Source organism: Brassica napus, chromosome C6 (assembly GCF_020379485.1).
Source record: "Brassica napus cultivar Da-Ae chromosome C6, Da-Ae, whole genome shotgun sequence".
In the NCBI taxonomy this organism is placed as follows: domain Eukaryota; kingdom Viridiplantae; phylum Streptophyta; class Magnoliopsida; order Brassicales; family Brassicaceae; genus Brassica; species Brassica napus.
Genome location: NC_063449.1, coordinates 3,121,608 through 3,133,572, shown reverse-complemented (window position 1 = coordinate 3,133,572; position 11,965 = coordinate 3,121,608). Strand labels below are relative to the sequence as shown.

General features: G+C 34.1%; 2 protein-coding genes across 7 annotated transcripts; both read left to right on the top strand.

Moving 5' to 3' along the window:
- The first annotated feature begins 3,303 nt into the window (after positions 1–3,303).
- On the top strand, positions 3,304–5,795 carry LOC106422572 (cysteine proteinase RD21A). The gene is made up of 5 exons (XM_013863356.3): positions 3,304–3,846; positions 4,420–4,655; positions 4,737–4,877; positions 4,960–5,409; positions 5,493–5,795. Exons 1-5 carry the CDS (start codon positions 3,387–3,389, stop codon positions 5,577–5,579), a joined length of 1,374 nt encoding a protein of 457 aa, XP_013718810.1. The 5' UTR covers positions 3,304–3,386; the 3' UTR covers positions 5,580–5,795.
- A 3,144-nt stretch (positions 5,796–8,939) lies between these two features.
- On the top strand, positions 8,940–11,821 carry LOC106422526. Of its 6 annotated transcripts, none has more exons than XR_007325140.1 (5): positions 8,940–10,591; positions 10,831–10,950; positions 11,046–11,095; positions 11,164–11,329; positions 11,414–11,467. XR_007325140.1 is itself a non-coding variant. In XM_022705220.2 (5 exons), exons 1-5 carry the CDS (start codon positions 9,400–9,402, stop codon positions 11,633–11,635), a joined length of 723 nt encoding a protein of 240 aa, XP_022560941.1. In that variant the 5' UTR covers positions 9,231–9,399; the 3' UTR covers positions 11,636–11,821. The 6 variants fall into 6 exon arrangements, 4 of the variants coding, with proteins under 4 accessions (XP_022560941.1, XP_013718769.1, XP_022560938.1 ...); XR_007325139.1 differs by having other exon boundaries at positions 8,986–10,591; positions 10,835–10,950; positions 11,414–11,470; XM_022705220.2 differs by lacking the exon at positions 11,046–11,095 and having other exon boundaries at positions 9,231–9,403; positions 10,403–10,591; positions 10,804–10,950; positions 11,419–11,821.
- Positions 11,822–11,965: the final 144 nt, after the last annotated feature.

The following is an 11,965-nucleotide window of genomic DNA, read 5'->3' as shown; positions in this document are numbered from 1 at the left end:
AGCAAATCAACACTACACCTCAGTCTTAATTGAAACAAACTAACTAACTAATCATATTTGATCCATCGTTCTTAAAACATAACATACTCGAATCAAACACATAAAAATTTGAAATTCAGTTTAGAACAAGATATACAATCAACTATCACATGCATAACGAAACAACACTGCAACAGAACTTTTTTACCTTTCGATTTGAGGTGAGAGACCGAGGGAAATCTTCGAGTACAAGACCCATCGCAAGACAGATTCGCCGACAACCAACAAACTACACAAAGAAACAACCGATCAGAGTAAGAATATGCATAATCTAAGACGTGCATGAAAAATCGCTTACCTTTCGATTTCAGGAGAACAACCGAGACAGAGCTCCGTCGCGTCGAGGAGAACCACCGAGAGAGAGAGGTCGCCGACGCGAGCCACCGAAGGATACGTTGCCGCTGGAAGCCACCGAAGAGACGTCGCCGAGAGGAGTCACCGAAGAGACGAAAAAACCGCCTTCGTCGAAGAGAGGTTTAGAGAGAGAGAGAGAGAGAGAGAGACAGAGAATGAATTGAACGCGTGAGACGCGTAATCTCTCCTCTTGCCTTCATTACGTGACACGTATCTTCCAAGAGACGGGTCTTCTACACCTTCCGGAAGAGACGAGTTTCACTCTTTCTTCTTTCTTTTCATTTTTTTAATATATTTTTGGCCCAAGAGCCCACTTAAAGGCCTGCGTTGAAGATGGTCTAAGAGCGAGAGACAGAGCACGGCTGCTCCCGACGGTGGCGAGGGTACCCGACCGCGAAAGTAGCAGATTGAACGACGACATTCGCTCCTTGTTTATTTGAGAGAGAAGATACCTATGGCTCTGAATAATCTTCGGGTGGTTTTGTCAGAGTGGATTTTTTGTCCACTTTCAACAAAATATATAAACAAATTTTTTACAACAATAACTTTTTTTTTTGGGTCAAATTTACAACAATAACTAAACTAGGAAAAAAAAACCACTGACTTTGATAACTAACCCAGAGCACGGCAGCACAGCGTGTACTCTTGTCTACCATTATATTATATGCTTTTGATATATAATTGATTGAGAAATTAGGAAATAATTTCTTACACAGTCGAAATTTGTCCATGTAGATAGTAATAACTTGTCATTTTTCTAGTGTCGACATAATATATAACATATCATACTAGTTTCATTGATATGTGTAATTTTTGGTTATGAGATGCAAATTCCGTAATTTTCTTAAAAGAAAATTCTTGCTGAAAATTACAAATCGGTAGTATAAATTTTAATATTTAACAAAAAAAACTGTTTAAAGGAACAAGTAAATTTTTTTCGCCCAAATCCACTACGTATTAAACATCAAGAAAAGACAAACAGAGTAATTAGTTTCTAAGTATTGAAATGGATCGAAAACAATAGTCCATATTCATGTGGTGTCTAGAATAATATGATTTAGTTTCGCGTACCGAGTGAATTGAAACTAAAACTTGTTCGTGTCTCGAACCCTTTCTTTTATCATCCGGACCACGAGATCCCGGACAAGATTCAATTCATTCGTTTTTTTTTGTAAAATATTCCATTAATTATTATTATACTCGTTAGGCTGAAATATCTTTCAGCCGATATTATTGATCTACCTTGTGAAATATGCACGCAAGCACGTCTTTGGAGGTTGATATTACACGTATGTGGCCTATATTGTCCCTTAAAGATTAACGCCTTTTTTTTCTTTTTGAACAAATTTATGTACACCGTTGCGAAAATATAAGACAGAAAAATTAAGTGTTCTAACGTCACGAGCTAACTCTTTAAAGTATTTATTAAATAATTTGAGTACACAATATAAATTAGAGTTGAACTAGCCAATCAGAATATATAACTATTTGAGTATTTTAAATACGGAAGGAATCATAATTATTCAGACGGCAATGTGATTTTTAATGAGGTAACTTGTAAGAGTTATGAGCTTATTTATAGAATCTATATTATCAGAAGAATCTCGCGCGCTCCTATTTGTGTGGACATGACATCTGGGGCTTGACAATCAGATCTTGATCTACTTGACGTCTCATCTCTTCCTTCTCATATTTTGTCTAACCTCTATAATTGACACTCACATTCAAAGTTTTTACTCCTTTTTTAATTTTCGTTTGTTATTAGCAAACTATATTAATATTATATACTTGAGATGGCTGATTGGAAAATTATACCGATGTTGATGCTTTATCATTCTTTTTTTTTTCCTTCAAATTGAAATTATATTGATCAAATGGGCGTAGCCCACGGCCGAAGCCCAAATTCATCGGCTTACAACCCCCAAAACCCAAATATGAGATGGGCAACAAAAAGACGGCCGAAGCCCAAATAAGAACCATGGCCCAAGGCCCACAAACGCTACTATTTTAAAACCCAAATTGAAATTTTAAGTGATGCTTTATCCTTCACTTAAAATGTTATTATTTGAAAAAAAAATTTTAACTGAAATCAAAGGGAAGGTACTGAACACCACTACTAAAACATGTTAGAGCATGCATATAAAAAACCATCTTTTTAATTTTAACTAAAAAAACTAAGAACTGACTCTTAAATTGGTTGAGCTATCCATCCAGCGTAAATTGTTTTCTCTTAACTGGTTGAATTGAAATCAAAAGGAAGGTACTGAACACCGCTACTAAAACATGTTTTACTTTTTTTTTTTATAATTTTCTTTTGTTGTTAGCAAACTATATTCAACGTTTTAGATAGATATCTCAATCCATCCATTGTTATCCATACTAACACTACAGGTCAAGTCGAAAACTGGTTGAGCTATCTATCCAGCGTAAATTGTTTTCCCTTATTCTAATTATTTTATTTTATTTCTAAGAGCTTCAACTTTTCAATTTATCTCTCCAACTCTGAAATAATCTATAAATTGAGTTCAGGTTGTTTTTTCAATAGCAGTAAGTGGTAACCAAAATAAACTATAATACATATTTTTATTTTTATTTTTATTTATTATGAGTTTTTATTTATTTTTGTATATCATCTTATCTTTAAAAAAAAAAAAAAAAATTTAAAATTTGCTAGGTGTAGATTGGGGTTCAACTTGTTTCATACCACTTTCAATTCTTCGCGTTCGGAGCAGATTAGAAATGAGTTTTCCTATCTCGATTGAACATTCTAGTGAAATTCAGAACTAATCACCATTATTTTGGAAATTAAGAAGAGCAACCAAAACAAACACAAGAAATAGAATAACCATGTGTTCAAAAAAAAAAAAATTATTTTAAAAAGCAATTATGAGGCGTTATCTCATTTGGCTTTATATATACCCCACCACAACCTCTTGTCCATCGTATCTTTCATCATCCTTCCTTCTTCTCCAAAGAAAAACAGTGAAGAAAAAATGAAACTCCTTAACTCCGCTACCGTGATCCTCTTCTTAACGATGATCGTGGTATCATCAGCGATGGATATGTCAATCATTTCCTACGACAAAAACCACCACACCGTCTCTTCCAGAAGCGATGCTGAAGTTTCAAGACTGTACGAGGAGTGGCTAGTGAAACACGGGAAGGCTCAGAATTCTCTTACAGAGAAAGATCGACGGTTCGAGATCTTTAAAGACAATCTCCGCTTCATAGACGAACACAACGGGAAGAATCTTAGTTACAGACTGGGTCTTACGAAGTTCGCGGATCTCACTAACGATGAGTATAGATCCATGTACCTCGGGTCTAGGCTCAAGAGGAAAGCCACGAAGTCCAGCCTTCGCTACGAGGTGCGTGTAGGTGACGCTATCCCGGAGAGCGTTGACTGGAGGAAGGAAGGTGCCGTGGCTGAGGTCAAAGATCAGGGAAGCTGCGGTAAGTTCTCTATTTTCATCAACTATTTGTGAGAAATATTTTTTTTTTACTTCTAAACATAGTAATATCTGTCTGGTTCGTTCAAAAAGTATTGGAACTTGTGGGGAAAGACATATTTGCCCCTTCCAAGAATGCTGTGTGAGAGTGTGAGTTCCCATAGTAGTCTTCACTTGTGACTTTTACTGAGAGTAAATAAATAAGTTTTTATGAAACAAATATTACGTGTTAAGACCAAATGAGTATCACTAACATGCTTAGCCACAAAAATATTGAGTTAAATTCTCACTGAAACTACAAAACTAAGTTTTATGAAACAAATATATATTACGAGTTAACACCAGATTGTTTTCTTTTTAAAGTTGAGACAAAGATGAGTAAGTCTCTTTTTTTAACACAAAAGATGAGTAAGTCTTTAATATGTTCTTGGTCTTATTTTCGAACCATTAACTTGCTTAGTCACAAAATATTGAGTTATTTGGTGGTTGATTGTGTTTGTTTTCATAAGGAAATTTGATATTAGTAGCTGATGTTAATGACCTATGAATCAACTAATTTAATTCTGTATTAATGAAGGGAGTTGTTGGGCGTTTTCAACCATCGGAGCCGTGGAGGGCATAAACAAGATCGTGACCGGAGACTTAATAACCTTGTCTGAACAAGAATTGGTTGATTGTGACACTTCATACAATGAAGGTTGTAACGGAGGTCTCATGGACTATGCTTTTGAGTTCATTATAAACAACGGCGGAATCGATACAGAGGAAGATTATCCTTACAAGGGTGTTGACGGACGTTGTGACCAGACCAGAGTTAGTGTTTTGTTCTGGAATAATAATTCTAAACAACCTGTGGATGATTTTTATTTCACCTTTGTTGGTTTATTGATGCAGAAAAACGCTAAAGTTGTTACAATCGATTTATATGAGGATGTGCCGGCTAACAGCGAAGAATCATTAAAGAAAGCACTTTCTCACCAACCAATCAGCGTCGCCATTGAGGGTGGTGGTCGTGCGTTCCAGCTCTATGATTCGGTACGTATTTTAATCATGTTCTCTTAGTTCTTAGGAGTTTGATGATTTGACTAAACTGTTTGTATGCGTTTTCTTTCCAAAGGGTATATTCGATGGAATTTGTGGAACAGATCTAGACCACGGAGTTGTGGCGGTCGGATACGGAACAGAGAATGGCAAAGACTATTGGATTGTGAAAAACTCATGGGGAACAAGTTGGGGAGAGAGCGGATATATAAGGATGGAGCGCAACATTGCGTCTTCAGCAGGAAAATGTGGAATCGCTGTTGAGCCTTCTTATCCGATCAAGAATGGCCAAAACCCACCAAACCCTGGACCTTCACCTCCATCTCCCGTCAAGCCTCCGACCCAATGTGACAGCTACTACACATGTCCTGAGAGCAACACTTGTTGTTGTCTGTTTGATTATGGCAAGTATTGCCTTGCTTGGGGATGTTGCCCACTAGAAGCAGCCACATGTTGTGATGACAACTATAGTTGCTGCCCTCACGAGTACCCCGTTTGTGACCTTGATCAGGGAACTTGTTTAATGGTAAGTTTTGCTTCTCCCACTTTTCAAGGAAACAACCTATTAATGGTAATTTTTTGAATCTTCTGGGAATATTTCATTTGCAGAGCAAGAACAGTCCGTTTAGTATCAAGGCCATAAAGCGCAAGCCCGCAACACCATTCTGGTCACAGAGCAGGAAGAACATTGCGTAAGAAGATGGTGACACTGCACATTTGTTTCTTCAGAGAGAATTCTGACTCATATGAGCAAGAGATCTCTGAAGAGATTTGTCAAATTATTGTATGTTGTTGTTTATGACATAAGGATACATAAAAATGCAGCTGTTGGGTATTGTGTATATATTAAAAACCATAAGTTGCATTTAGTCTCTTAGCAGTGTTTTATTGATACATAAAATTTATTGTTAACTTGAAAAGGTGTACAATAATACAACCTGGCTATGTTATGGGGAGTACTCCGTTCCTTACGTGGACAGAATGTACTTTCTCTCTATATATAATCACTACTATTAAAAAGAAATATTATTAAATTTGAATTGTTATATTAATAATGCACTCTAATATGCGACTGAATAACTCAATTATTTAATTGATTAATTCAACTATTATTTATTTTTAATTCTAAAATTGCAATTTAATAAATCGTACAATATCTTTTCCCAAATATTAGCATACAATTCTTTTTAATAATATTAAAATTTTATAAAAATCTAAATAATTAATTTTCGTAATTACTACACATTGATATTAAATCTTAAATAAATGATCAAAATTAAAATCTTGAAGCATAAAACAAAAGATATATTATTTTTGAATTTGGTATTATATATAATAATATTTAATAATAATTCAGAATCTATAATATAATAGGAGAGTTTTTCTCTCCCTGAGGCGACATGTCAGCACTTTTTAAAGGGGCCGAATTTGTTTTTTGTATGACACTTACGTCGCCCTGGCTATATTAACTAAAGTTTACTTGGCCCAATGGTATAACCCGCTAATAGTAAAGCTTGAGAATACGGGTTCGAAGCCCCCTGTTTTCTTTTTTTCGGATTCCACTTTTTCTTATTTTTTCTAGGTTGACGAGTGGGCTTTCTGACAGTGGGCCTCGCGTACATTTTTTGTGTAGTGCCCGCATATTATTTCATCCGTTAACAACACTTTTATTATGTTTTGATTTGTGGGCTGGAATGAGTTTGTGATTTATATTTAGAAGCCTATTCTGAAACCTTTTAACCCAGAGATAACAAAACTCATTCGACGACTATTGAACTTCACTGAGAAAAACCAGACCTTCACTTCACCTTTTACCTCCTTTGTCTCTTCATCTCCATCTCTTGCTTACCCACTTTCAACGTTTTGATTTTCACCAGTTCAATGAATCTGTTGTTTCCATTAAAGCCATTTACTCCCTAGATCTCTTTGTCTCCCTTTCTTTACAACCCAAGCTTTGTTCGACTTAAAACCAAAAGAACAACTCAAACCTTATAAAGAAGAGACGTTTGCAATCCAAGCTCAGAAACTAAAATTGTGAACCTATCATTTTAACATCGGGAACCTTGTATACTATAACGATTTGGTTACAATGGTTAAGGAACCTAATGCATGACCAAAATTCTTTACAAAACTGAAGGAGATAGCTGCACAATAAAGAAGATTTGGATCCTCCACGATTGTCCACCTATTTTGAATTCGGAATGCAATTGCATATTCTTTAGCTAGAATAGCTGGATCATTTCATATGAAATTTTTTCATTGATTATTCTATTCTGCTTTGGTTACTAAAATTACCTCTTATTTAATAATAAAATGACTAAGAAAAAAAGAAGCTAATGCTAACGAAAAACAAATCAAAATAATTATACTTAGTTGTGTCTTCTTGCCATTTACTTAAATCACTTTTCCATGATTGTCTTTTATCTAATTTCTCACCAAATCTTCTAATTTAAAGTAGACAATACTTTGTTAAAGTGTATTATTATGCATTGACATAGAGTCCGGGCATATACATGAAATTAATGCAATTATATACTCTTTCAGTTTCATAAAGATGCATGTTTTTATAGAAAAAATCAATTTAAAAGATATTTTCTGTTTTTAATAAATTTTTATCAATTAATAATAATTAATTATATATTTCAAAATTTAATTGCATTTATTGAATTCTTATTGACTTAAATTTGTGGAAAATAAATAATCAAAAAATTATAGATACTAACTTAAAATATGCTTTATTATTATATGTGAAAAATCTAAAACATGCATCATTTATAAAAAGAATTGAATAATTTTTACAGGTAGGAAAAACAAAAATATCTTAAATTAATATATTTTATATTTACTTTTATTTCTCTGGTTATGTTGTTATTGTGGAATTTACGCAGTTGATCAGTTCTTCTATAAGATATACAACAAAATTTAGTAAATTCTTGTTTACATACATTTTAAAATTTTAGGCAAAATTAGATCAATAAATAGAACTCAATCATAATTAACCAATACCACAAGAAAAACTGTATATAGCTTTTGATTTATATTATAAACTCTAATCCTTAAAATTTGCTTTCAAATATAGGAAAAATTTCATGTTTACCACTTTCATGATACAACTTTTCATATTTATCAACAATAAATAGACATTTTCAAAAATATCTTCTTCATTAAGTGGCAAAAGACTCTTATACTCTTGTTATATATATAATAAATCATTATTTAAATAAAAATAATAATAAAATAATATATTTTTTAAATGTTTTCGAATTATACTTTTTCAAATTCGAACTTTTTTATAAACTTTTTTTTTGAAACTCTTACTCTCACATGGAAACTATAAATTGCACAAGGTTGGTTCTGTGTGTTTGATTCAATGATGTCTTTAGCTGAGGACTCTTATTCTTGTTGAAACTTGTAGTTGATTAGATCGAGTAGTGTCCTTGCATTTGAATTGTACTACTTTTACAAAGTTGGTTTAATTCACCATGTGCTTGGCTTATACATGTAGCATGTTGTTTCATCAAGTCTATCGATTTTGTTAATTTATTCTATTCTCTAATATGTGATGGAAAGCTTGGAACATGTGATGAAACGTGGTGCTTTTGTTGCAGAATTTCCCTATGGTGAACAAGCAGTGGAAAAAGTATAGGCTCTTGATTTTTGTCCTCTTGATCGGATCTTATTTGTGTATCTTCTGTAAGCAGATCAAAAGAAAATGTAACATTTGAAGTTAAGTAATTTACGATGATCCATTATTGTAAAACTTCTCTTCAGTTATGAATCTTCTCTGTTTTGTACACCTCTGCCTCTCTCTCTCGTCCAACATTTATTTGTCTTGTTCTTGCATATCTCCACACTATTATATGTTCACTTGACTCTAAAAATGCCCCACGTCAACTTGACACCTAAAAATGACTTGCAAACCTTGAACAGAAAGTTAATGCAATCATTCCCAAAACTCTCAACGACCGTATTGTAGAGAAAACTATGAGAGACTGTCTTTTATATGCTTTATACTTTTTTTTATTTGTGTAAACCAATATGCTCTTTGTATAGTCTTTGATCCTTGTTATAAATGAAATTTTCATAGTTGTGAAAGATTGCAGCAAACTTGCTTGTTAGCCTTAATCAACATCGGTAACGTCTACCTTGTCGCCAACAAGTCTATCATACATGTATTGCTTTGGCTTTGACTAAATATGAAAATACAAAAAAAAAACCAAAACAGTCTTTCCCAAAGTCGAACTTAGAGCATCATTAACGGGGTATGCAACTCCCGTCTCTTAGTATTAATTGGTTAACAAAAAAAAATTAGCATAATTATGAGGAAACATATCTTAATTAGGGGAAATAAGAAACGCCTCTTCTGAGACACGTGTTGTCTTTTTGGTTGTTCTTGTGTGTTTCTCTCTCTCCACGGAAGAAAATCACCGCATCTCAAACCCATCGACGGAAGCAAACCCGTGCCTCTATCGATAGATCGTAATCGAATTGGGGAGGTGTAGAGGAACCGATCAACATGGGTAACACAGATAAGCTGATGAATCAGATATGTGGATTTGTATGATTGTTTGATTTTTTCTGGGTAGAGAGAAAGGTTTTGTATGATTGTTTGACTGTTTCTGGGTAGAGAGAAAGATATGTGGATTTGTATGATTGTCTAATGAATCAGATATGTGGATTTGTATGATAGGTGAATGTGGATTTGTATGATTGTTTCTGGGTAGAGAGAAAGGTTTTTTCTTTATGGAAACCCAAGAGGAAAGTAGCGTCATTTAGTCTTAAGGTTCAATCTTTGTTACGTATAGGCCTCGGCGTTCGGGTCGGGTTTTTTGGATTTCGGTTCTCTTTTATAACATCTCCTAGGTCCCATTCTAGTAAATTTGCAAGTACGGATCGGGTTCGGATATAACACATTGGGTTCGGGTCGGTTTTGTATCACATCATAGAACCCATAAAGTAATCATATATCATTCGGATTCGGGTTATATCAGATCGGTTCGGATATACCCGAAATAAAATCTAAAATTTAAAAATAAAACATAAGAAATATATATTTATTTATATATAATTAAGTATTTAAGGTAGTTATTTAAATTTTAAATACTTATTATTAGATAACATATCAAAATAAATATGAAATTGAATATTTGAAGTATATATTCATGTTTCATATAATTATATTGTATATTATTTTGGACATTCGGATCGGTTTCTTCGGATATTTTTTCGGATTTTTCGTTTTTTTTCGGTTTTTCGGGTTACCCGTTCGGGTTCGGATATGTTTTGTACCACCTTACAAAATCCATTCGGATATTATTTACATTTCGAACCGGATACGGATCGGATTTTTCGGTTCGGATTTTGGGTTACGGATATTATGCCCATGCCTAGTTACGTAGATGACTTTGAATGTAGCTTCTTGATCTTACAGAGTTAAAGTGTAGGAAGATTTTAAAAAAAGTATGTGTTATTTTGTAACGGAAATATTTGTGCTTTTGATTGAACTGTCCCACTTGCAGAAGATCTTTCTCCTTTGCCTGAAGCTGACAACGGTGGAGTTACTGTGACAGAAAGTTCGACTCCCATTGCTGAATCAGCTTCTTCCAAGACTAACATTGCGTTGCAACCAAAAGTTTCAGAAAATTCAGAAGATGCTACCACTAGGGATTGTTCAATTCAGTATCAAACATCTGTTTCTCCTCTTCGAGGTAAGAAGATCCAATAAGTAGGTTTGTTTAAACTTGTCTAGACCTTCATAGTTTTAGTACTTCAACTAAAACATTTGTCTGAAATCATACTTGTATGGAATCCTGCTTTTAGAGTTTGAAGGGCTCAAAGGTTGTATAGTTTTGAGTTTTAGGTGGGGTTTATTTAACTGAAAGATTTGTTCTTGCATAAGATCTCTCTCCTTTGCCTGAAGCTGACACCGGTGGTGTTACTGTGATAGAAAGCTCGACTCCCATTGCCGAAACAGCTTCATCCAAGACGAATAGTGCGTTGCAACCAGAAGATGCTACAACTAGGGCTTGTTCAATTCAGTATGAAACATCTATTTCTCTTTTAGGTGGTAAGAATCTACACAGACTTAGTGTTTGGTTGTTTATTTTTGGTTCCCTAGAGAGTATGTTGGTTATGTACTTATTTAAATCTTCGCTGCTTTAGCGTTGCAAATGGTCAAAGGCTAAAGTGTTTAGGTTTCATTGCTCGATAAGGTACAGACATTCTCTGCTTTGTACTTCACTGAAAGTTTCGTGCTATTGACTCATTTGTCCAATTGCAGAAGATATGTCTCCTCCTCTGCCTGAAGCAGACAAAGACGGTGGCGTTATTGTTACAGAGAGTTCAACTCCCATTGCAGAGGCAGCTTTTTCCAAGACTAACAGTGGATCTCAAATAGAAGATATACAAAAACCAGATGATGAATCTACAAAGCCTGTTACTCTCAGGTTTCAAGAGATTGTTTCTTCTATATAGTTTCTTGAACTGCTACTAACTAGGCTTCGATTGATTTACATCCTTTTGGTTCTTAGTGCAGGAACAACATTGGTGAATGTTCTACTCATGATCTTCCCAGTAACGATGAGACTGCATCAGATTCAGCGGTGGAGAATGGTAACGGCGGTAAAGATGCAAAGGAGGATCAGCTCAAGGAAGCAACAACCATTCTTCAGAAAAGAGTGTTCAAAGCATTCTCGTCAGCAACCCGATGGTATGTTGTTGTTATCTACAATGCCACCAATCAAATGAGTTGACATTTGGTCGAATGCTTTGAACATTTTTAATGATTGTGTGGTGAGTTTCTTTCACTTTTTGGTTGAATGCTTTGAACACTCTTGTTCTCTCTAATCATTGTTCACTTTTTTTATTCACAACACCAAATTTTATTCACAACACTCTTGTTCTTTCTTTTTTATGAAAATCTAAAACAATTACTAATCTTTGTTTTTATGTTTTTATTTTAAAATAAATGTTTAAAATGTTATCTTTTACTATGTTTTATTTAATAAATAATTTTTTTTTTAATGTTTAATATTTTTTCTTAAGAACTTTTAATTAATAGACTTGCATTGGAGCACATAAAT

Bases quoted from the DNA above. Each gene is read 5' to 3' on its own strand.
- LOC106422572 (XM_013863356.3), top strand. From the start codon at position 3,387: ATGAAACTCCTTAACTCCGCTACCGTGATCCTCTTCTTAACGATGATC. The intron at 4,878-4,959 runs GTACGTATTTTA...TTCTTTCCAAAG, and splicing joins CGTTCCAGCTCTATGATTCG to GGTATATTCGATGGAATTTG. The intron at 5,410-5,492 runs GTAAGTTTTGCT...TTTCATTTGCAG, and splicing joins ATCAGGGAACTTGTTTAATG to AGCAAGAACAGTCCGTTTAG.
- LOC106422526 (XM_013863315.3), top strand. The intron at 10,592-10,782 runs GTAAGAAGATCC...TTCTTGCATAAG, and splicing joins ATCTGTTTCTCCTCTTCGAG to ATCTCTCTCCTTTGCCTGAA. The intron at 10,951-11,163 runs GTAAGAATCTAC...GTCCAATTGCAG, and splicing joins ATCTATTTCTCTTTTAGGTG to AAGATATGTCTCCTCCTCTG.